Raw genomic sequence first — 26,048 nt, 5'->3', positions numbered from 1 at the left:
TGAGGACTGGAAAAGGAACACTTCACAAAAATAAAACTGAATAACTATTAAATGTCTAATGAATTTTCTGATAGCAGTCATAGCATACGTCACAACCGTCCCGGATTCTGCGGGACATTCCCGGATTCAGAGTCATGTCGCACAGTCCTGATCAGCGGGATGTATATCCTGCTTTCAACTCATCTGCGTCCTCCGGAACACAGTATTGAAGGAAGCAGGAGCTGTCTGCAGACAGCTCCTGCTTCAACGCTGAGCTCCGGCTCCAGGCGCGATGTGAGTGACATCATCACATTGCGCCCGAAGCCGGAGCTCAGTGCTGAAGCTAAGACGGCAGACAGAGTGGCAGGGGATCGAGGAAAGGTGAGTATCAGTGTTTTTATGTTATAAACTTTATGACAAATTGAGGTGGAACATTAACCTAGGGGCAGAGATGGAAGGAGAAGATTATACTGGGGCAGAGATGGAAGAGGAACATTATACTGGGGCAGAGATGGAAGAGGAACATTATACTGGGGGCAGAGATGGATGGGGGACATGAAACTGGGGGCAGAGATGGATGGGGACATTATACTGGGGCAGAGATGGAGGGAGGACATTACGCTGAGGGCAGAGATGGAGGGGGACGTTACACTGGGAGCAGAGATGGAGGAGGGATATACTGGGGCAGAGATGGAGGGGGGACATGAAACTGGGGCAGAGGAAGGGGGACATTAAACTGGGGGCAGACAAAGGATGACATTAAACTGGGGGCAAAAAAGTCAATGGTACCGCACACTCTAAAATGATATGTGGTGCTAGCGAAAAAAGGTCCTTCGACCCAAATATACTAGTGAAAATAGATTTTGCTGCACACACTGTTTTGTGATCAAAGGAATATAGAGATTTATTTTAAAATATAGGTAACGCCAGTTTACCAGTCAGCCCAGCTCTTTCAGGAAAGCCACCTTAGTTCTCAGTTGAGTGGCAAGAACCTCCTCTGACTGGACTTTCAAGAACCAGTCATCTAAATATGGAACTACAAAGATCCCTTGGAGGCGCAGGGCGGCTACAACCAGAGCCACTACCTTTGTGAAGGTGTGAGGGGCCGAGGATATGCCGAATGGGAGAGCCGTGAACTGGAAGTAAGAGAGACTTCCGTTTAGATAGACAAGCGATTCTTAGAAATCTCCTGTGAGGAGGGAAGATAGGTACATGAATATACGCATCCCTTAGGTCAAGGGTGACAAAAAACTCTCTGGGTTGAAGGAAAGGAAGTACCGACCTGATGGTCTCCATGCGGAAACGTACCTTGTGAATAAATCGATTCAAATACCGGAGAACGATAATCATACGCCATGTTGAATTTGGCACTAGGAATACCGGCGAATAGAAACCTTGACCCTGTTCTATCAGGGGAATGGGTTCCAATGCAGCCTTGTCTATGTACTCTTGTACCGACCTTTCCAGATGAATTTGCTTGATGCCCTGAAGAGGGAGGGTCTCTACGTATGTTCCTGGAGGAGGAGAAGAAAAACTGATCTTGTAACCGTACTGTACCAGATGGAGGACCAGGGATCTTGAATTAAACAAAGCCAGACGAGAAAATGGAAAGAAAGCTGACCTCCTACCACCGCAAATTCACGGGGGGGAGGATGGAAGGAGTCAGAAGGGTCTCTTCTTGTCAGCGTCATGGGAGGCACCGCGACCGCCACCTCTGGCCTGGCCTCCGGGACGCCATTGGGATTGACCTCTAGGTGCTCCTCTTGAGAACCCATTGCCCCGAAAGGAAGAACGTTGTCTTCCTCTAGAGGACTGGGGAAGACTCTTCCCTTTAGAATCTGACAGACCCTCCATGATGCGGTCTAGTTCTGAACCAAATAGCCTGCCCAGTTCAATCGGGAGAGCACAGAGGTTAAATTTAGAGGCGTTATCAGCCCGCCATGGCTTGAGCCATAGGGGACGCCTCACCACTCTAGACAGGGCCATAGACCTGGAGGCTAACTTCATCTGACAGGATGACGCCTCAGTCAAAAAATCCACCGCTAGGGAGATATTAGACATGGTAGATAAAAGGTCGTCCCTAGGAACACCAGAATCAATATCTCTCTCCAGAGAGGTTAAATCTGACCGTAATTTAGTTACCACTTCAGAAGAGGCAATGCCCACAGAGGCTTGGGCAGCTGAGGCAGAGTATATACGCTTGAGAGAACCTTCAGTGAGGCGATCCATAGCGTCCTGAAGATTGCATCCGTCTTCAGCGGGAACCACCGTGCGTTTTGAAAGCTTGGATACAGCCATATCAACGAGAGGAGGGAAACCCCAAGACCCCAGCTGGGATTTAGGAATGGAGAATAAGGCTCTGAAACGTCTAGAGATGTTAAATGCCCTCTCAGGACACTTCCACTCAGCCTCCATCTTAATAGCCAAATCATTATTGACCCTAAAGGTCCTGAGGCCTCTAGAGGGCCTGGGCTCAGAAAAATCACGATACCGGTCAGTGGTCCGTATAGCCTTCAACAATTTTGGCATCTTTTCTACCGGAAAGATGGGTCTTTCAAACTCCTCTGTATCTTCTTCAGAGGAAACCTCATCAATGATACGGAGGTCCTCCAGAGATGGGAGGGATTGATGGCGAAACTCCAAACGAGGTCTTTTAGAAAACTGGGATATGGATTCCTTCACCTCCCTCATGGACTCCTCTACAAAGTCCTTTACCCATCCAACAACGTCACGGACAGTCGTATCCTCGGTAGGGGGGCCACGGCACCACTGATAATCATATCCGTCAGGTAAGGGTATGTCACATTTTCTGCATGCAAGATGCCTGCGTTTAGAAGACGAATTCCTCCTGGGAGGAAGAGGATGAGGACAACATCTAGTAAACAAAAAAGGAAGATAAAGGGTTAATACCCAGAAAAAAAGAGCATACAAGGTCTAAAAGAAAATTCCTACCTTTCAAACAAGGAAGGCATAGAACAACACAAATTAGGCAATAAACCAACAGAGAGCTTGAGAAAACTCAAGGAGCAGAAATAGGCTATACACAGCAACAGCTATAGGCAAGCCACCATACCTAGGCAGAGCCCAGGTATAAATAGGGCACCAAATAATAAGAAGGGTGGACCTAACATTGAACCCGCCCCTTCCCTCCAGCCACAGCATAGGCCGCGGGTAATAAGACATAATTCTGCCGTAAAATAGATATATAGAAGGCCAGGAGCCCACCCTGGCCCTCTGAAATGTTAATGAACGGTTAATACCGTTAAAACCAGTGAAAAGCACCGTTTAAAAGCACTGCATCAGTGGGGAGTACTAGAAAATCCTGCCGGCCGGAAACACAGCTGGCACCTAAGGTTCCGCAAAACAGGAACCTGGAACAAAGGTTTCCCCCCTCCATAGGAGCCAGGAAGAGCAGCGAAAATGCCGCAGAAGGCATCCCAGAAGAGGAGGAAGAAGGACAAAACTGTCCTTCCCCTGAAAACCGAAGGGGGAGACCACCAACCCAGAGGGTCAGGTAAGTAAAGATACAAATGGGGGGAGGCAAGAGACACCTCCCCACCACCACCTGTCCCCACACCCTCTTATAGGGGATCTGTTAGTTTAATTAAAAGTTCCACCTGTCCTAACACACAGGGGCAGGAATACCCCAATCTTGTGCTGCTGTTAGGCGTAGGAGGAAAGTGTATTTTCTTATGGGCTTCATTTTTATGGGGTTCACTCTGCAGCCAAATTGACATGTCATCTGTATTTGGCACAATTCCAGAAAATATCAAATGTATATAGTTTTATTTACATTTTAACCCCTTAAAAAAAATCTAAAACTTTGCAAAAAAAAAAACAAACCTACTAGCTTCTGCCGTTGGTTTACATTAGGGTCCATGGGAATGGACACAGAATCAGTCCGAGACCATTCTTTGTGACAGCTAATGTCCGTTACTGTCATCCTATGACAGCAACAGACTTAAGTAACGGTAGGTAGTGTGAACTCACCGCAGCAGAAATGTTAGAGGGAGTTTCTCAGCTGGAAAATCCAAATATGCCTTTCTTATTCTGTATTTCAGTTCCATGTTCATGAAAATTGAGGTTTTATTTTTATGCAAATAGGCTGAAAAGGGCTTATTACATTAAAGGGGCTACTATGTCTTATTAGGGAGAGACTTATTAGACCATGCATGACCTGATGAGAGGAAAAAATATTGAAATAGCTGTCTGTGTATGGGTCTCTTTTCTTTTTGAAGAAGATATTCTGGATTGAGTATAGTAACAGAACCAAGCATTCATCTATATGACTTTACCTTTCAAACGGCACTAGAGCAAATTCTCTTTTTCCATCAAGGAATTCTTATTTCCTTATTCCTTTACCAGAATTCTTAGTAAGGCATGCATGGTTTAATACTGTCTCTTCCTAATGAGACATGACCTCTGTATAGATATAAGTAAGTGTTAATTATATTTGAGTGAAAGGATAAGTCTCCGACAATATACCTCTAGCATCTGTTTGGCCCCTGGGTTTCCAGCAATATATAACACTAATACCGGTTTGTCCCCTAGGCTTTCTGCTATATACACCTCCAATACCTGTTTGGCCCCAGGTTCTTTACAGTATTCATCTAATCTAATACCTGTTTGATGTGTGGATTCTGAGTTCTGTGATTGAGTTATATATGCATGCATTCTGCTCAGTTGTTTTATGTCGGGGTATTTGTCTGTCAGGTTTTTATGAAAGCCCTGTTGTGTCCCTCCACAATATACCTTTAATACCTGTTTGGTCTCTGGCATTTCTGCAGTATGAGCCTCTGATAACTGTTTGGCCGTTTAGCTTAGAGCAGTGTTCCTAGAATATCTCTGTCATTGAACCTTCTGCATATATAGTTATACTGCCTGTTCTCTAGTCCTGCCCTTCAGGTTTTTTTTTTTTTATCCAGATTCTGTTTTCAGTTAGTTTACCTGTTCTGACATTCCAGGTCGCAAGTACCAAACCTTCAACCAAGGCTTCCAAGTTATTAGTCATTGTGGCATTTTATTCAAATCATAGGCAAAATAGTGGAAAAAAAAAAACAGCAGTTCAGCACATTTGATTTTTTTTTTCCTGCTACGACATTCATTCTACAGAAAAAAAAATTTAAGTTTGTAAAGCAGGCATTTTCAGACACAGGAATACCTAATGTGTATGTGTTTCACAGTAATTTTCTACTTTTATATGTATTCTAGGGAAGGCAAGAAATTTTGAATTTATATTTTTGTATTTTTATATTTTTTTGAAGGTTTTTTTTTTAGCTATTTTTATTAGCCCCACCCAGGGGGCTCATAAATTCTGTACATTACTATTGAGGTTGGATATAGATAGTAATATTCATGTAACAGGCATGGAGGCCTTCATAAGGCTCCCAGCTGTCACAGGACCAGGTCGGCTCTGGCGAATACACCGTATGGAAACAGGCCTGCAACTTGCGAGGTATGTGGCCGGTGGGGACCAACCCCTGGGGCAGTGTTTACACTTTGGAGGGAAAGCTTTAATGTAATAATGCTCACAATCAGAGTGGACTCTGATCGCGGGCATTAGCTCCGGGTCTCCGTTGTACATTACAGCGGAGACCCAGTAACTATGGTGACTGCTCTGCAGCAGAGTGTCCACCATCGTCTGTACAGATCCGGCATCCACTGTAATAGCACGGTGGATGTTGGGATGGGTTCGTCGGGACACCCTCTCCTTATAGTCCGAAAAATACGGTATATATGGCATATCAAGTACAGCTTGTATGTACTAAAACATCTATTAAAGTGAATTCAAAGGATGGCAGAACTTCTTTATTTCAAGAAAGGATGATTTGGTTGCAAGAGGATATCCTGGTGTGATATATACGTCCCTTTCAAGTCCACTGCTCTACTTCCTCCTCTTTACATCACTTTACAACACACCAGTTGTGTTGTACACATGTTTAAGCCAATTAGTATAAGTAGTTACAAATCCTTCTACAAGGCTAAAACAAAGCTAGAGAAGCCATCAAGAAGTAATATTAAACCTTTCTAATATACTGATGCTTCCCCCATGGTAGGTTCTGCCCAATGTTTGGAGTATATGTTAGCGTGTGTCCCCAAGACCGAGACCAAGTGTTCTGGAACACTTTCAGTACTTAGTACTCAACTCACATAGCATTAGTCCATCTGCCTTTCTCAGGACATTAATCCCCAAAATCGCTGTCACTTAAGGGCTCATGGACTCCTCCACCTCTACTATACCTTCAATATATAGGAACGATCCCCAACATCTACACACATCACTCCCACCTTTTGGATTAACAAGTTATTGTCTTTCATCAAATTCAGCCACTGTGCAGATCCCAATGGTGACACAGAGAGAAACATTCCTTGAACACAGGACAAGTCAGGGTGGTGACCTGGGATATGTTGTCAACCAGGCAAGAATTCTCCACTCCACCTAACTTGGCTCAGACCACTGGACTTGCCCCCATCATGTCTCCACAGTAGGGCATTCAATGGCGTTTCCTGCAGTTTGCCCCTCGAATTTTTTGAAATACAACCCCTTCCCACTGGAACATCCAACCGTTATGCTTCACAGTTCTACTGGCGGAAGGGCAGGTACAGAAGACATTGAAAAAATAAAATGTATAGGTAAAAATAGTGTAGCACCAGGTAGCCAGAAAAAAAAATCATGCAATATTTGATACTTTTGTGTCAAAAAGGCAAATGTACTTTTGGTATGATACCTTTATTAGCTCACTAGAAAAATTACATTTGCAAGTTCTTAAACTAGAGAGGCTCCTTCTTCTTGCATTTACATATAAATGACCTAGAACACAACACAACACTGGAAGATACACGCAAGCAATCAACATTGTCTATGTGTAGTATCTTGCCAGTGTTGTGCTGTTCTAGGTCATTCCTTTGTAAATTAAAATTGCCGGCAACAAAACAAATTCTAATATAATAATGGAAAAATAAAAAAGTTATGGTTTTTGGAATGTGACAATGAACAAATTTAAAAAAAAGGTACAAAATAAGCTAGACACCAAGGGGTTTAGCTAAATTAACACTTCAGTGTATGGAGGGATCTGCAAAAACCGCCAACCGGCAGGTACAACTAACAGTCATATGAATAGCCTCCATTTACTGACATGGAAGTTAATAGAACCATTAAAAACAAAAAACAAAACAGCTATCACACAGCCATTATTCACTGTCATATGTATGTATGTAGCCTTATTGTGATATTCTGCATTTACCATACAAGTCAATGAATCAATAACTTCACACAGATGACACCGAGTCATAAAAGTCTCCAATATAATTTATTTCTTTGTCTAGATCTGTTGCATTCTGATATTTCCTACAAAACTGGCTATAGATTCTAAGTATCCATTTTCCTCCATAAACATAAAAAACAAAATAAAAATTAGAGATTACTAGCAAGAGCTGGGTGCCTAATGTTATAAACCCTTTCTAAAATGCAGGGGTTATCTTATTCTCTTCAATGCGGAATGGACTATTTATACAATTTAGTCTCAAGAAGTGATTCATCTTGCACAGTGAAAATATCTTCGGAGTGAAGTTAGAGGATATTGAATTGTGGTAGATAGTCTGTGTGCCCTATTGAAACATTCTCCTAATATACATGCTTCCCCAGTTTGCTTGTTCTTTATCAATGAAAAAAAGACTGAATAGGTATACAATAGTAGCATTTCCAATCAGTATAATGTTGCTTTTACGGATGGAATATATAGTTTCACACAATGTTGAACCTGCAATAATCCTTGTACACATTGTCATTTGGTAACTGTAGTTGTATCTAGGTCTAGTTAAAGGCTTCATGCTACAAATTCCATTTCTCCATTCTCAGACTATATGTAAAAATATAGAAATTAAAATTGATTCTAGCTACAATATCTTATATATTTTTTTCCATTTGCTGTATATTTGATAGTGTCTGTAATAGTTTCCAACATATTTGTGTCTCTGTTGTTTTACTCATTGTGTCAGTAAGGAAATTTAATTCGCATCATATCAATATTATACTCGCCAGTTTGCAAGTAACCTTATGATATACTTCACCCATTTGAACCTTTGACTATTATATATTGTCTATAACATCTATATTGATGTGCACTGGATAATCTACCTGTTAAAGGCTATGTACACCTTTGCAGATCATTTTGTTTCACTGCCTCCAAAAAGAGAAAAATTAAGCAACTTTACAAAAGTTTTAGTTGGAGTTTTATGGAGACCTATGTTCATCCACAGTTAGGCTAAGGCCCCACGGGTCGTAATCGCAGAGCTAAAGCGCTGCTGAAAGAACCGCGGTTCTTTCCACAGCGCTTTTAAGAGAAAGTTCACAGAGTTTTCCTCTGCGGACTTTCTCTTAACATCATATCTACGGGAAATACATAGGGGACAAATGGTTCAAACTATACAAGATTTGTTTCTAGACTGTTACTCTAGGTTTATATCTGCGCTTGGGTTAATGTTCTTCAAATCCACTTGGGGACCCGAAAAATTACCCGTGGATCCGATAGACTATAATGGGGTCCGTCGGGTTTCTGCCCAGTTACTGCCTGGAAAATTCAGAGAGAAAAGTCCTGCTTGTGAGATGAGGAAAGAGCACAGATGTAAATCTAGCCTTACCAGGTAGACAAAGGTCTCCACAGGAACTGTAGACACAAAGTTAAGATATTGTTAAACAAGACTTCTTGCAAAGTTGCTATATTTTTTAATTTAAGAGGCAATTTAAAAATGATTGCAAAGTAAGATACCCCCCAGAGAAAACACGCGAAAACTATATTTCTTTCTGCTGCAATAATCTGCAGTCTTTTTAACCCATTACTATGTCCTACTTGAAGAAGGAGGACCCAAAACTAAAGATGTTGTTTTAATCAAGTTCACAATGATAAGAAAAAAAAATGAAATACAACGATACAGCATTGTTGTTAACTGTGTCTATGACTTGAGTATATTTAGGCCTTATTCACACAACAGAATTTCTTGGCCGGTAGTGTCTGTGATCCATAAAAACAACATAGTGCATAGACTAATTTTTAACATATTGAATTCTTGAATCAGTTTTCACAGATCTGATTTACCCATTGAAGGTAATGGGTCTGTAAAAAAAAAACAACAAAACAGATAGCTATGAAAATTAGTCCTATTTGTGTGAATAGAGCCTAAGTTAAAGTGCTCAAATGAGTTAAGTACTAGTAGATTCTTGACTTTGCTTATTATTAGTGAACTCAATCCAAAACTACATTTTTATTTTTGAATGTAGTCAACATTTTTAATCAAATGGCCTAAGATATGACTAAACCATTGCAAATGCCAACAGTGTTCTTGGGAAGACTGAAAGTCTCCTAAGGGGGCATCATAGAGCCCTACACTGCCCTATGGGTGCAATGGCATGGAGTATGTGGGCACGGTGTCAGTCAAGATTAGATCTGGTTCTAAATACTATGTCTAGTTCTGCAGTTCAGAAAAATGGTCGTGTAGGGAATGTAAACATGTTGCCATGTTTAATGCTTTAGAGCAGGGAACCATTGGCACTTCAGCTGCTGTGAAACTACAACTCCCAACATGCTACACTCACTTCCATGGGAGTTCCAAAAACAGCAGAGCAGGTATGCATGCTGGGAGTTGTAGTTTTGCAACAGCTGGAGTGCAAAAGGTTTCCTACCCCTGGTTCAGAGAATGCTTTGGGAATATATGTGTTTGTGAATTGCATGAGTCTCACAACCTTTGCACAGGTAGAGCAAATATGTGTGTGTGTGCGTGTGTATGTATATATATATATATATATATATATATATATACAGTACAGACCAAAAGTTTGGACACACCTCATTAAAAGAGTTTTCTGTATTTTCATGACTATGAAAATTGTAGATTCACACTGAAAGCATCAAAACTATGAATTAATACATGTGGAATTACATACTTAACCAAAAAGTGTGAAACAACTGAAATGTCTTATATTCTCGGTTCTTCAAAGTAGCTACCTTTTGCTTTGATTCCTGCTTTGCACACTCTTGGCATTCTCTTGATGAGCTTCAAGAGGTAGTCACTGGAAATGGTTTTCACTTCACAGGTGTGCCCTGTCAGGTTTAATAAGTGGGATTTCTTGCCTTATAAATGGGGTTGGAACCATCCGTTGTGTTGTGTAGAAGTCAGGTGGATACACAGCTGATAGTCCTACTGAATAGATGGTTAGAATTTGTATTATGGCAAGAAAAAAGCAGCTAAGTAAAGAAAAACAAGTGGCCATCATTACTTTAAAAGTGTCCCCAAGTGCAGTTGCAAAAACTATCAAGCGCTACAAAGAAACTGGCTCACATGAGGACCGCCCCAGGAAAGGAAGACCAAGAGTCACCTCTGCTGCGGAGGATAAGTTCATCCAAGTCACCAGCCTCAGAAATCGCAGGTTAACAGCAGCTCACATTAGTGACCAGGTCAATGCCACACAGAGTTCTAGCAGCAGACACATCTCTACAACAACTGTTAAGAGGAGACTTTGTGCAGCAGGCCTTCATGGTAAAATACCTGCTAGAAAACCATTGCTAAGCACAAGCAACAAGCAGAAGAGACTTGTTTGGGCTACAGAACACAAGGCATGGACATTAGACCAGTGGAAATCTGTGCTTTGGTCTGATGAGTCCAAATTTGAGATCTTTGGTTCCAACCACCTTGTCTTTGTGCGACGCAGAAAAGGTGAACGGATGGACTCCGTGAAACATGGAGTAGGAGGTGTGATGGTGTGGGGGTGCTTTACTGGTGACACTGTTGGGGATTTATTCAAAATTGAAGGCATACTGAACCAGCATGGCTACTACAGCATCTTGCAGCAGCATGCTATTCCATCCGGTTTGCGTTTAGTTGCACCATCATTTATTTTTCAACAGGACAATGACCACAAACACACCTCCAGGCTGTGTAAGGGCTATTTGACCAAGAAGGAGAGTGATGGGGTGCTATGCCAGATGACCTGGCCTCCACAATCACCAGACCTGAACCCAATCGAGATGGTTTGGGGTGAGCTGGACCACAGAGTGAAGGCAAAAGGGCCAACAAGTGCTAAGCATCTCTGGGAACTCCTTCAAGACTTTTGGAAGACCATTTCCAGTGACTATCTCTTGAAGCTCATCAAGAAAATGTCAAGAGTGTGCAAAGCAGGAATCAAAGCAAAAGATGTCTACTTAGAAGAACCTAGAATATAAGACATATTTTCAGTTGTTTCACACTTTTTTGGTAAGTACATCATTCCACATGTGTTAATTCATAGTCTTGATGCCTTTAGTGTGAATCTACAATTTTCATAGTTATGAAAATGCAGAAAACTCTTTGAATGAGAAGGTGTGTCCAATCTTTCGGTCTGTACTATATATATATACACACACACACACACACACACACACACACACACACACACACACACATATAGTGCTATACAATAGTTTTAGGAAACCACAGAATAATTGTTGTAAGGTGTTAATAGTTTATTTTTGTCAATCAACAAAATGAAGTGAATGAGCAAAAGAAAAATCTGAATGAAATTGTGTGACCAACCTTTGGAGTGGTGATTATATGACCCCCACAGAGGACCACATGATCTCCACATCATTGAGTCGAGTAAGGCAGAAGGATTTGAGCAAGCTTACATTCACAGAAGATCTGTGTCTCCAAGATGCTTGGAAAAACTTTGTATCTAGAAGAATTGATGCTATCTTGAAGGCAAAGGATGGTCACACCAAATATTAATTTAATTTAGATTTCCCTTTTGTTCATGTTTTTGCTATTTTGTTATCAATTGAAAATCTATGTGGGCCCAACAACCAAGACCCCCTCTGAACAGCTGTTTGAAGCAGGAGTACTGCTTATACTTCACAGGCCATGTGATATCACATTTATCAGTCATTTGGCATGATCACAGGTCAGTCCCATCCAAATGCAGGGGCTGAGCGGTGTCACCAAGCACAGCCACTGAACAAATGTAGGGCAAAGTGCTTGGTAAGTACTGAAGAGGCTGCAGCCTCCACGGTCATACATTTTAAACTGCAGTTATGAGTCGTTATGAGTCAATGTTGTTTCTTTGCTTTAAAGAACCAGATGCTAATCTTCTACACCATCCACCCTATCACCTTCACATAACTGCTTGCCATGCACTGGGGCAGTAACAATGGTATTTTACACATTACACCACTCCAGCAACGTAAGATTAAAAAAATACAGTTTTTTTTCTTTGCTATACCTCTATATATATAAATATATATGGATATATTTATATATACATATTTATATATGTAAACACACACACGTATTTAAGACCAACCACTTACAAACCTCTCCATGTCAGACTTAGGTTCCTCTGACATTACCCAGGTTACATGCAATCCCACCCCATTGATATGTGGCTCTGTAAAATATATATTTATTTCACTACCTCCATTCCTATATATATGTACATAGTTTTTCTCCTTTGGCGGGGATTGTTAAAAAAATATGGCTGACTGCTCATTTCTTTTTAAAAACAGAAAGCTGCTATGCTTAGAGCAGAGATGGTTATCAGAATCCATGACAGTCAGCTTTAGAAGCTCTTTTAAAGAAAATAAATAGAATTTGGGAAGGGTTTAACAGACTGATTTAGAAACTTATCTAGATTGGACTATACCCCATCACTGTACAGGGTCAGCCTGTGACAGAGAGAGGGATAATCGCGCCACTGCGCGTACTCTCGTGTGCGTGTTTACACAAACATTTTTATATATTTTTTAGTTTTTGATAGAACTTTCACTCCAGCATTTTCAAAGAACCCTCAGGGGTTAACAAATATCCAAGGCTTTTAAGAAAAAAAGCTGACATAATCAAACCACATAGTGGCTATGGATAAAAGGTGAGCTTGTTAAGTCTTCACTCCACCACTCCCACCAAAACTCCATCTGTCCTTTTTCCTCCTCAGCCGCTGTCTGAAGAGGTGTGCGGGGCAGTGGAAGGTGAGGTACGTCTACGTGGGGGGGTCCATGAATTGTCCGAGCTATTAGAAGGGGGAAATGGTCTGTGAGAACGCATGAGGAAGAGTTCTCCCTGCTCTCGGAGCAGAGCCTGAGCAATCAGCCCTGGAAGAGCATGGAGCGAGCCATTTAAAGAGTCAATCTTTGTCTCCAGCGTCATAATTCTCTTCTCAAGGTCATCATTCCGTTCTTGTAGTTCAGACATTAGATCATACATAACATTCTGGGTCTGCAAAAAACAATCAGAAGAATTAATATTATTGTAGAGAATACTTATTTGTATTTATTTTACAATACAATGTAACTGTACAAGCAATTAGGAAATTTATCAAGACTGGTGATTTCTACAGTCCTTCCATAGTCTTGGTAATCTCTGCTTTGACCAAGGATGCACCTGATTTATGACAAGGTGCATGCCACATCATAACTCAGGTGCATCCTTTGTTGGGAGCCTACGTTTGTACTTCTATATATATATTTTTGTAATATTTCAAAAATTCCTATTTACATATATATAGACGTAGTTTAGGAGACTGCATTACCCAAGCGAAAATTTTCAACACATCAGCTGGCTGGTCTTATAGCCAGTAATTGTTAATACTGCATCTCCTCATAAAGGAAGAGTTAAAATGTAAAATATGTTTACGTGTTTACATATGTTTTTACTTTGTACATATTCAACATGTTTTCATCAGAAAAAAAAACGTAACCAGAATTTGAAGTGTATTGGCATTCCTCCTGCCTATGAGCCTCATGTTCAGCTGCATAGATTGCAAATATGGGATGTTCTTCCACTTTAAAATGATATATTAAGCCAGCTTTACGACAGAGAAAATTAGATCTATGCAGCCATGAGGCTTAGGGTCAGCAACACCTAGATAACAGATCAAGAATTGTGTTTCTAAAAAAAAAGTTTTAAGCATATTGTAATGTATTTCTAATTTATGTCCGGAGAGAAAAGAAACTTGCAACATTCTGTATATTCTGATATCAAAATTGATAGAGTTGGCATACATTTAGTACCACTGACTGGCTGAACTGGACATACATTAGTTACAGTTTAGGTGACTCGGTACACTGTACAATGCCTTGTAAAAGTATTCCTACACTTGGAACTTTTTAACATTTTGTCACCTTACAACCACAAACTTAAATATATTTTATTGAGATTTTAAGTGATAGACCAACACAAAGTAGCAAATAATTGTGAAGTGGAAGGAAAAAGATACATGGTTCTCAACATCAAATATAAATCTGAAAAGTGTGATGTGCAAAAGTGTTCAGCTCCTTGTACTCTGATACCCCTAAATAAAATCCAGTGCAAATCCAGTTGCCTTCAGAAGTCACAGTATAAATACACCTGTTCTGTGAAGGCCTCAGTGGTTTGTTAGAGAACACTAGTGAACAAACCACATCATGAAGGAACACACCAGACAGGTCAGAGATAAAGTTGTGTAGAAGTTTAAAGCAGGTTATAAAAACATATCCCAAGCTTTGATCATCCCAAGGAGCACTGTTCAATCCATAATGCAAAAAGAGTTCTCTACAACTATAAACCTACCAAGACATGACTGTCCATGTTGAACAAGGAGAACAATGGAAAGAGAAGTAAACAAGAGGCCCATGGTCACTCTGGTGGAGCTGCAGAAATTCACAGCTCAAGTGGGAGAATCCGTCTACAGGACAACTATAAGCCGTGGACTCAAAAAATCTGGCCTTTATGGAGGAGTGGCAAGAAAACCATTGTTGAAAGAAATACATAAGAAGTTCAGTTTACCACAAGCCATATAGGGGACAAAGCAAACATGTGGAAGAAGGTGCTCTGGTCAGATGAGACCAAAGCTGAACTTTTTGGTTTAAATGCAAAGCGCTATGTGTGTTGGAAAAGTAACACTGCTCATCACCCTGAACACACCATCCCCACTGTGACACATGGTGGTGGCAGCATCATGCTGTGGGGAGGCTTTTTCTTCAGCAGGAACAGTAACACAGAGTAAACGCGTGTGTATTTTGACAAAATACATTTGTAAAAAATGCACGTGTAAAAATAAGACTCCCATTGACTTCAATGACATTTTTTTACACGCATAAAAAAAACACATCAAAATACACATCAAAATACACGTGTAAAATGTAATTGAAGTCAATGAGAGTCTTATTTTTACACGTGTATTTTTTTACACATATATTTTGCCAAAATACACGCGCGTTTACTCCGTGTGAACGGGCCTTGAAGCTAGTCAGAGTTGATGGGAAGATGGATGGATCTAAATACAGGGAGATACTAAAAGAAAACTTGCAGGATGCTGCAAAAGACTTGAGACTGGGAAGGAGATTTACCTTCCAGCAAGACAATGACCCTAAACATACAGCCAGAATTACAGTGGAATAGTTTAAATCAAAGTATATCCATGTGTTAGAATGGCCCAGTTAAATTCCAGACCTAAATCCCATTGAGCATCTGTTGCAAGACATGAAAATTGCTGTTCACAGACTGTAATGATACTCCTTATTCTAGGGATACCTTGAGCCACCGGCCCGCAAGCAGACTAGCACAACAGGATACAGTCAATAATGCTCTTTATCTTGTGCAGGCACAGAGTTTAGACACAGGCTCACACGATATGCAAGAACAGAGTTCAGACAATGCACAAATGGTATATAGGAACAGAGTGCAGACAACTTATCCAAGTTCATGCAGGTGTAGTAGCGATGTCATGGATTCCAGGGGCCAAGAGAGGGAGAGTTCAACTGCCAGAGTCCAAAAGCCAGGAGAGAGAGTTCCACTGCCAGAGTCCGGGAGCCAGGAGGGAGAGGGGTTCCGCAGTCAAGGTCCCAAAGCCAGAAGAGGTAGATTCAGCAGCCATAGTCCAGAAACCAGTGCTGATACTGAGGCACTAAGCAGCAGCAGGTGAGGCTTTTTAAGCAAAGTCCAAGCAGGAACTGGGTGTGCCGAAAGAAGCTGTCTTCTCCATCTTGGAACAGGGCAGATAAAAACAAAATGGGCAAAGCAATAAACCTGGATCCTGACACTACTCCCTCCCTAGGAGTGGCCTCTGGACGATCCCTGGAACCGGTTTGCTGGGGTGCTCTAGGTGGAAACGTTGGACCAGCTGTGGAGCGCAAAGGTTACTCACCGGCTCCCAAGAGTTGTCCTCAGCAGGATACCCCTTCCATTTGACCAGGTACTGTAGGTGCTTTCGATAGAATCGGGAATCCAAGATGTCCTCCACCACATAGTGTTCCTGGCCGTCAACCATGATGGGATCGGGAGGTGGGGAAGACCGACCTAAAAAGGAATTAGGAACAGTGGGTTTCAGCAAAGAGACATGGAATACCGGGTGTATCCTAAGGGTCTTGGGAAGTTGAAGTTTGCAGGCCACGGAGCTTACAATACCGCAAACCTTGAAAGGACCGATGTATTTCTGGCCCAACTTGGGCGAAGGCAGCTTCAATCTTAAGTTCTTAGTAGAGAGCCATACCGAATCTCCGAGCTTGTAAATGGGAGCCGGCTTCCGGAACCGATCAGCCACCTTCTTATAGCGGGTCTGGGCCGTGGCCAGGGTCTCCTTTAAAGTTACCAGGATACCTTGCAAGGCTATTATTCTCTCCGCAACAGCAGGAACCGAAGTGTCCACAGGGAGCTGCGGTTGGATCTGCGGATGGTAGCCTAGGTTGGCATAAAATGGAGAAAGTTTAGTGGTCGCGCTCTGAGAGTTGTTAAAGCAGAACTCAGCCAGGGGAAGCAGCTCAACCCAATCGTCCTGCTGATGACTGATGTAGCACCGTAAATATTGTTCCAAGGTCTGATTGGTCCGTTCCGTCTGGCCATTTGTCTGGGGATGATAAGCGGAGGACAACCGAACTGAGATGCCTACTGCAGCACAGAACGCTCTCTCATCAGGAACACCGTGTAGCCAGAAGACTTCCCGTATGATCAAAGTGGCGGTGGTGGTAGCCGATGGGAGACCTGCACACGGGATGAAATGGGCTGCTTTAGTTAAACGGTCTACCACATCCAGAACTGTGGTTTGCCCCTGAGAGGGCGGCAAGTCTACAATGAAGTCCATGGAGATTGAGCCCCAAGGCCGAGATGGAACAGGCAGGGGCTGCAGGAGACCGGTGGGCAAGGCCCTAGGTACCTTACACCTGGCACAGACTTCACAGGAGCGAACATAGTTCTTGACGTCCTTTTGAAAACTGGGCCACCAGTAGAAACGAGACAGGAACTCTTGAGACTTCTGGATCCCCCTGTGACCTGCGAGTTTAGAATCATGGATTAGCTTGAGTACCTTAAGTCTTGCAGCTTCCGGGACGTAGAGGCGACCGTCGCGAACCCACACACCATGGAAAGTCAAGGAGACGTCCTCCGGGGGTGAAGACAGAAAGGCATCCAATTCATACGCATCCTTAATATCGGCAATCAGGTCCTTGTTGTGTATGACACCTAAAAAACAAGAATTAGGAAGAATAGGCTCTGGCGAACGGGCAGAACTTGGTTTGGAGGAATACATTCGGGAAAGAGCGTCTGCCTTGCCATTGCGGGAACCTGGTCGGTAAGAAATGATGAAATTGAATTGATTGAGAAATAAAGTCCATCGGGCTTGTCGGGTAGTCATATTTTTCGCGGACCGGAAGAATTCCAGGTTCCGATGATCTGTAAGAACAATAATTTGCTGCACTGCCCCCTGAAGATGATGTCTCCATTCCTTAAAAGCTGAAACAATAGCTAATAACTCCTTATTGCCTATATCATAGTTCCTCTCTGCGGTAGACATCTTTCGGGAGAAGAAGGCACAGGGGTGGAGCAACCCCCTTATCCCGCTTCGCTGCGAAAGAACAGCCCCTATAGCACAGTCTGAGGCATCTGCTTCCACAATAAAAGCCGATTCGGGGTCAGGGTGTACCAGGAGTGGAGCGGTAGTAAATTCCTTCTTCAGTCGATCGAATGCGCTCTGGGCTTGTGGGGACCAGTGAAAAACTGCAGTCTTTTTTGTCAGTGAGGTAATAGGCGACACAATTGCAGAAAAATTCTTTATGAAGCGCCGGTAGAAGTTTGCAAAACCTATGAATCGTTGTACCTCCTTGCTGTTTTTTGGGGTCGGCCATTCCTGGACAGCTTTCACCTTGCTGGTGTCCATGCTCAGTCCCTGGGGAGAAATGACATATCCCAAGAATTGTATTTTGGATTTATGGAACTCACACTTCTCCAGTTTGATGTATAGGTGATTTTCTCTTAGACGCTGTAATACTGCTTTCACCTGATCCTGGTGTTCTTGCATAGTGTTCGAGTAGATCAGGATGTCGTCCAAGTAGATTACCACAAACCTGTCCAGGTAGTCTCGAAATATATAATTGATTAGATGCTGGAAAGTGGCAGGGGCATTGGTGAGTCCGAAAGGCATGACAAGGTATTCAGAATGACCATACCTGGAGCGAAAAGCCATCTTCCACTCATCCCCTTGCCGTATCCGAACCAGGTTGTAAGCCCCTCGTAGATCCAGCTTAGTAAAAATGGACACCTGTCGAACTCTTTCCAATAGCTCGGGGATCAACGGTAATGGGTAACGATTTCTCACCGTCACTTTGTTGAGCTCTCGATAGTCAATGCAGGGCCTCTGAGAACCGTCCTTCTTCTTTACAAAAAATATCAGAGCTCCGGCTGGGGAGGAAGAGGGACGAATGAATCCTTTGGCTCGGTTTTCGTCTATATATTCCTTTAGTGCTTTGAGTTCCGGACCGGCCAGGGGGTAAATATGTCCAAATGGTATTGGGGCCCCAGATAATAATTCTATCGGACAATCATATGGACGATGAGGGGGAAGTACATCCGCATTCTTCTTGTCGCACACATCTGCAAATTCTTTATATACCACAGGAAGCCCAGTTTCCGACAACGTATAATCACCCGAAGCAGAGGAGGGTCCAGGCTCCTGCTTATGTGCAGGAGGGAAATCTTTCAGGGAATGGCAAGAAGCAGCAGCCCTTTTTGGGAAAAAAACGTCTTTAGTCTCCCAATTGATGGTTGGGTTCTGTGCTTGAAGCCAAGGTAGGCCAAGGATGAGTGGGAAGTGCGGGGATGAAATGATCATAAATGTGATGACTTCTTCATGCTGAGGTTCGATGCGGATCTTCAGGGTCTCAGTTTCGTGATCCACTGGATCCGATGTCAACGGAGAGCCATCAACGGTTTCCATAATTATGGGGGAATCTTTCTTCCTGACAGTGATGTCGTGACGCTTTGCAAACGCACCATCCATGAAGTTACCCCCCCACTCCAGAATCCACCATGGCCAGACACTGGAGCCACTGAGTCCCCTTCCAGATCTTAATGGGCAGGAAGAAGTGTGAATTCTTATCCTTGAGTTCTATGTGTGGAGCGACTGATGTTAAGGATTGGACAACCATATTCAGCGAAGGAGCAAGTTCTGATGTATAAGACTCCATGTCTGAATTGGGCTCTTCATCCTCAGCTAATGCTGCGATAGTCCTGGGGGGTCTCCTGGGGCAATTCATCAAAAAATGGTTTTTAGCTCCGCAATACAGGCAAGTTCCTTCCCGAAGTCTCTGCTTGCGTCGTTCTGCATTTTCTCTCTTGCGGAGCGAATCCACTTGCATGGGTTCTGCTATCGGTTCCTGCATCGCCTGATTTTGGGACCCCCGGCTGGAAGGAAAAGGTAAGGGGTTATTACCTCGGTTTAATGAAGTCCATCTCTCTAGCTTGCGTTCCGAGAGACGGACATCCATACGGATGCAGAGGTTAATGAAAGCGGAGAGATCCGTAGGAGGTTCAATTCGGGCCAGTTCATCTTTAATAGGGCTGGACAAACCTCGGTGAAACAAGGGGAGCAGACCCTCTTCAGACCAAGCAGTATCAACCGCCCATCGCCGGAACTCCTTAACATACTCTGCGACTGAGCGTTTACCCTGTCGTAGTGCCAACAGGGCGTTTTCTGCGGTAAAGGACCGGTTTGGGTCATCGAACAGTTGGGCCATAGCTGCGATGAAACTGTCAAAGTTATGTAAGCAGGGATCATCAGTCTCTATTAAAGAATTTGCCCAGGCCAGTGCCTTATGGGTAAGGAGCATAAGCACACAATGTATTTTTGTTGTATCCGTGCAGTAATGGGCGGCGTGGGCCCGAAAAAACAGACGACACTGATTGACGAATCCCCGGAACTTATCCCATTCACCTCTAAAACGAAAAGGTGGCAGCCTTGGTGTACTCTGGGAGAGCGGAGTCGACCCTGTAGTCTCGAGTTGGGTGCAGCGGTCTGCCAAAGCAAGCACAGCCTCATTTATCTCAAGCCGAAAGGTGTGCAATTCCTGCTGGGAGATTTGCAGAGCTGCTTGTAGTCCTTGCTGGGATGTGCGCACCTCCTGCAGCATCTGACTGGCTGATTGCAGATCATTAGTGGACCGATTATCCACAGATTCAATCTTTAATCCCAGTGCATGCACACTATCGCTGGTTGTCTGCACCTGTCCATTGAGCTTTTTAATGCGGAGGTCAAACACCTGCACGGCAGCGGTATCCATAATGGCCTCAGTATCTTGTAATGATACTCCTTATTCTAGGGATACCTTGAGCCACCGGCCCGCAAGCAGACTAGCACAACAGGATACAGTCAATAATGCTCTTTATCTTGTGCAGGCACAGAGTTTAGACACAGGCTCACACGATATGCAAGAACAGAGTTCAGACAATGCACAAATGGTATATAGGAACAGAGTGCAGACAACTTATCCAAGTTCATGCAGGTGTAGTAGCGATGTCATGGATTCCAGGGGCCAAGAGAGGGAGAGTTCAACTGCCAGAGTCCAAAAGCCAGGAGAGAGAGTTCCACTGCCAGAGTCCAGGAGCCAGGAGGGAGAGGGGTTCCGCAGTCAAGGTCCCAAAGCCACAAGAGGTAGATTCAGCAGCCATAGTCCAGAAACCAGTGCTGATACTGAGGCACTAAGCAGCAGCAGGTGAGGCTTTTTAAGCAAAGTCCAAGCAGGAACTGGGTGTGCCGAAAGAAGCTGTCTTCTCCATCTTGGAACAGGGCAGATAAAAACAAAATGGGCAAAGCAATAAACCTGGATCCTGACACAGACGCTCTCCATCCAATTTGGCTGAGCTTGAGCTATTTTGCAAAGAGCAATGGGCAAAATTCTCAGTCTCTAGGTCTGCAAAGCTGGTGGAGACTTATCCCAAAAGACTTGCAGCTGTAATTGCAGAGAAAGGTGGCTCTACAAAATATTGATATGGGAAGGGTGAATTCATGATGGCAACCATGTATCCTTTTCCTTCCATTTCACAATTATCTGCTACTTTGTGTTGGTTATCATTTAAAATTTCAATAAAATACATTTAAGTTTGTAGTTGTAAGGTAACAAAATGTGAAAAAGTTCAAAGGGTATGAATACTTTTGCAAGCCACAGTATCTAAGGCAACAATGTTGGATTCTTGAACAGTTTAAACAATTTGAAACATTCTTCAAAAAGCTTTGAAACGTTCACAATTTGTCCACTGTACAAGACACAATACTAGTTGTGCTTGCTCTAGTCTATATCTAAATACGTCTAGAAACTGCTAAATTAATAAACCGGTGCCTCACAGTACGTGGTCAGATATCCAATATAAAAAAAAACATGTACTACATAAAAAGTCTTTTTAATATATACCAGTATGTCTTTTTTATATGTGGTACATGTTTTTTTTATATGAAGTATATATTTTATGGACACATGTTCTTGTTATCTATTTAAGTATTTTTATGTATACAATTATTATTATTTGATTATATACCCATTATATGTATTGTATTTGTTTATTGTATATTTTGTACAGTCGGCCTGACGAAGACACCAGGCAAGGTGTCGAAATGCGCTGTTATTATCAATAAAGGATTATAAGCTATCAGCAGCGCATCATTTATTCCCAAATTTATTATTATTATTATTATTATTATTATTATTATTTGTGTCCTAAATACATCTTAGGGGAGACTGACTTGTCTTTTGTAAGGATAGGAAAATTTTAGGCATAAAGCCTTTACAAGCATACCTTAACAAGTAAAAGAAATGGATACTTTGACACCACTGGACTTAACTGATGATAATAAGACACCTTGTAATACATTTTATCAAAGGCAAATGCCTCCTTCTCTGTTATCAAGATATTTCTGGGTACCCCTTCCCTCTGCTAAACTGATGTTCACTTTAAAAATCTTTGACATATCTGGCTTGCGACAGACTGCAGGTCACATGGCTCAGGTTACGCATGTCTATATACTTCAATGGAGAAGAGAGGGGGGTAAGCATAGGGTGAGAGAGATAGCATACCAGACTGATGCTGGAGTTGAATGGTAGCTTTCTATCACAACCAAAGTGTAGTACTTTATATATGTTCTGCATGGTCCTGGAATTGTATCAAAGTGAGAAAGAAACCGTAATGGTGGAGGTTTCCTGTACTTCCTGGCCCACATTTACTAAGGCATTTGTATCTAGATAGTGGCCAAAAATGTGTCTCTGCTTGACATATTTTTGGAACACTGTGGCACATCTCGGCCTCTACTCCCTGCTCCCACGCCTCCACTTTTTGAGACGGTAGGAAGAGTGGGGCGTGAATTTGGGTAGGCCAGGGCAAGAACGTCTTGGTCCACCAGATTTACTATAACTCAGGCCAGAAAACTGCAGTAAGTTATACCAGAAAATCTATACTAGCGCCTGGCTGGCATGTGTGACAGAGCCTCTTAGTATTTCTAGAGAGTTGAGTGCCTGGCAGGGAATCAATTAAGACTGGTAGAAGGATTTAATAAATTTCACCCATTGTGTTTAGTTAGTCTCTACCCACTTGCTAAGAGGGAAATGCAAACTATATATACATAGTAAGATGTCTAGGATATGTGATTTCAAATGTACTGACATGTCATCGCACTCATATTTATAGTGATGTTTGCAAATGGTAATATACTAGTATATGTTAAATTTTGATACGATGACAATGTTTAACTAGGGTGTAGCAGAAATAGATTGTGGGGGTGTAACCACAGGTGTTTAGAATACCGGAAAGATATATAAGGAAACAATCATATAACGTTTAACATGCCATGACTAAGAGGTAGCAAACCTCGAAACGCGTCGGAGTTTTCTAAAATCTTTTTTCACTATTTTTCTGACTTCGCACCTTATGTGTTTTTGTACTTTGGAATGGTGTCGGTTTTAAGAAACCATTAAAAGTTAAATTTTATTGAGACTGGAAGACTGCGGACCATCTGTACATGTTCCTATTTCTTATGAAGATCACCTCTTCAAGTCCGGAGGTTTAACAGGTCGTGCACCCTTTCGGGACTCAGCTTATGGTGAGTTACAGTGTTCGAACTTTTTTCTAATTTGTAATAAACTGCAGATAGAACCTACAGAAGGGAAAAAAACTAAAAATCGTAGAATATAAGTCATATAATGGTCATAAATAGTGTTCTTTTCCATGTACACAAACTATACTGCTGCATAGTGAGGTTAGGTATGCCTGAACTGATTGTAATAAAAGGACAACCATAAATAATACCATATGCTAAAAAAGTTACTAAATGCTATCTGCATGTATGAATATATATGACTACATAGGTCTAAGGTTATGAAATAGGATATAACTGTCCCTGCTAGACAAATTGTTTACTGGTATAACATATTTTATACACTAAATGGAGAATAGAATAGAATTGAATACATTCAATTGGACTGACACAGAAAGATGGATAATATTACTGAGACTGTCTGCCAAAATAGCCAGAGACTACGATAGAGAACCCTCTATGTGACAATAAAGGTGATAGAAAGTAGGTTTTCATTAATGTTGACATTTGTAAATTTAAGACAGATATTTCATGTCCTAGAAATTTAAAGAGAACCTGTCAGGTCGATTTGGGACACTAAACCACTCTCCTTATAGACCGAGGGTTTAGTGTTATAAATCCATCTGTACCCACAATTAAAAAAAACTTTATACTCACCTCTCATTGGATGACTCTTATTGGCCTCATCTCTGGTCCCGAAGTCTGTGCAGCTCTTCAGTGAAGCAGAGGACGTACACCCTGGATTAATTGTGCAAGTTCTGGAGGTACGGATCATGCGCCCTGAAACTGAGGTGTACTCCTCTGGCTTAATTGAAGACCTGTGCCATTGGGGAGTATAGAGGCAGGGTGAGCATAAAGCTTTTTTATTTCAGTTGCGAGCAAGAAAGGTTTTATTACAGGGCGATTTGGGACACTATGCCCTGGTTATGCCTGGTATTGCTGCTCAGATTCATTCACTTCTGAAATGTAACAGATGAATGCAGTGGTGATGAATGAAGTGGTGAGAGCTGTGTCGACTTCAAACAGCTGACTGGCAGGGATGCCGAGTGATGGACCCCGCCAATATAATATCGATCATCTTTTCTTAAGACATCAATATTTACTCTTGGAAAAACCCTATCCCTGTCTTTGCATTTCCCCAGACAGCTGTTCTCTCTACTCCCTACAGGTCTGCCTCCTCAGATTTGTTGCTGTGTATAAACACACATCTATAACTGGTCCAGCAGGAAGTCAGTGCAAGGAGAACAGATTTTCATTACAGCAAGGACAGAACGATTAGAAGTACACATTATTGAAACATAGTTAATTCTGTTTCTGGAAACCATACGCAAGGTATACGGGAAGAATTCCCTAGCCATATTAGCCTCATGATAAAGTCATGAGCATGTTCAGTCAGGTTACTACTGATCAAATTGGTAAAGCTCACCTTTGCTAGATCGACCAGAGTGTTGGCTTGATCATTGAGCTTCCTCTGCTCCATTTTCACACTGCGTAACCTGTAAGTGACAAAACAGTTAAGTTTATATGGCAAACCTACCTTCCAAACAGCCAGTCACATGACACATGCAAAGCAACTGACATCTTTCCTTACCCCAAAAATTGAAGCTGAATAAATAAAATTATCCCTTGCAGCACGCAGACATTTCTAACAAGTAGGATGATTCAGTGCTGTCAGGGTTCTTCATGTATTCATGTAGTTCATGCAAAGTTAATTGAAAATGAGCGAGCAAAAAGTTATCATTTTCATAGCATAACTCAGGGCCTTTTCATGTGAATTAGGCCTGTACACTGCTGCACAACTTGTGATGGGCTAGAGATTGAAAGTACGTTAAGAATCTTTGCATGCGTCAGTATGAATTTCCCCTTTCATCATCATTGCTTCTGATAAAAAGCAAAAGTTTAAGTGAAACTGCAGCAGCCACTGCAACCCTTTGTTAAAGTGAATATGCTGCTTCCTGTTCTGACATAGATTCATTAAACCATGATGCCTAATTAACATTATTAAAGATGAAATTTAATAAACATCTTGAAAAACATCCTTAATGGATCAAGGCTGATAGTCTGGTTGCAATGCCCATGAAGTATCTTATATAGTTTGCCCAGCTTTTGTGGTGTGGCTAACTTAAGCAGTTGGCTAACCATGCATGTTTTTTTGCAAGTAGATTTCTGCTCATTGGATTTATAGAAACTCCAGTTAAATTAATAAAGGTCTGATTTTTAAGGGACCTTACCAACAGGGTTACTCAGACTAAAATAACTAGAAAAGAAGCCGTCAAGATTGATGGTTCACTTTCTATTACGGGAAACAGTCAAATGAGTTTGCAGATCACTACATATGGCATGAATGTCAACTCTCAGAAATTTACTTTAGAGAGGACCTGTCACCTCTCTTGACATGTCTGTTTCAGTAAATAATTTTATTTCACATTAACTAATTCTAAAGCATCTCTTCTTAAAACTTCATTGCAGACTGCGTTCTTCTTGTGTTATTCCTACTACAAATTAATAAATAATTTGGCAACAAGGGAATGGGAACACCCAGTTGTCAATTAAAAGTTCTAGGTAAAGGTGTTCCAAATGTTTCATCTTGGCTTGACTTTTCCAGATATTTGCGTCACAAGATAATCAGCTTTTCAAAACAACGTGATTAATCAATATTCTCCAAAGGGGTTTCCCATCTCAGGGTTTCATCTGCACTCTTGTCTACTCTCTCCCCGCTCCC

General features: G+C 42.0%; 1 protein-coding gene across 1 annotated transcript in view; it reads right to left on the bottom strand.

The window, feature by feature from the left end:
* Positions 1-11,746: 11,746 nt before the first annotated feature.
* KCNN1 (potassium calcium-activated channel subfamily N member 1) overlaps positions 11,747-26,048 on the bottom strand; it is a 128,320-nt gene continuing 114,018 nt past the window's right edge. Inside the window, exons 8-9 of the mRNA XM_075281340.1 lie at positions 24,753-24,822; positions 11,747-13,215 (exon numbers count right to left, since the gene is read on the bottom strand). Of these exons, the coding sequence (XP_075137441.1) occupies positions 12,931-13,215; positions 24,753-24,822 (355 nt within the window). The 3' untranslated portion in view covers positions 11,747-12,930. The remainder of the gene's footprint in view (positions 13,216-24,752; positions 24,823-26,048) is intronic.

The sequence above is a fragment of the Leptodactylus fuscus genome, chromosome 1, assembly GCF_031893055.1.
Source record: "Leptodactylus fuscus isolate aLepFus1 chromosome 1, aLepFus1.hap2, whole genome shotgun sequence".
Taxonomy (NCBI): Eukaryota; Metazoa; Chordata; class Amphibia; order Anura; family Leptodactylidae; genus Leptodactylus; species Leptodactylus fuscus.
The sequence above is the reverse complement of the archived record's forward strand: the minus strand, read 5'-3'. Positions and strand labels throughout refer to the sequence as shown.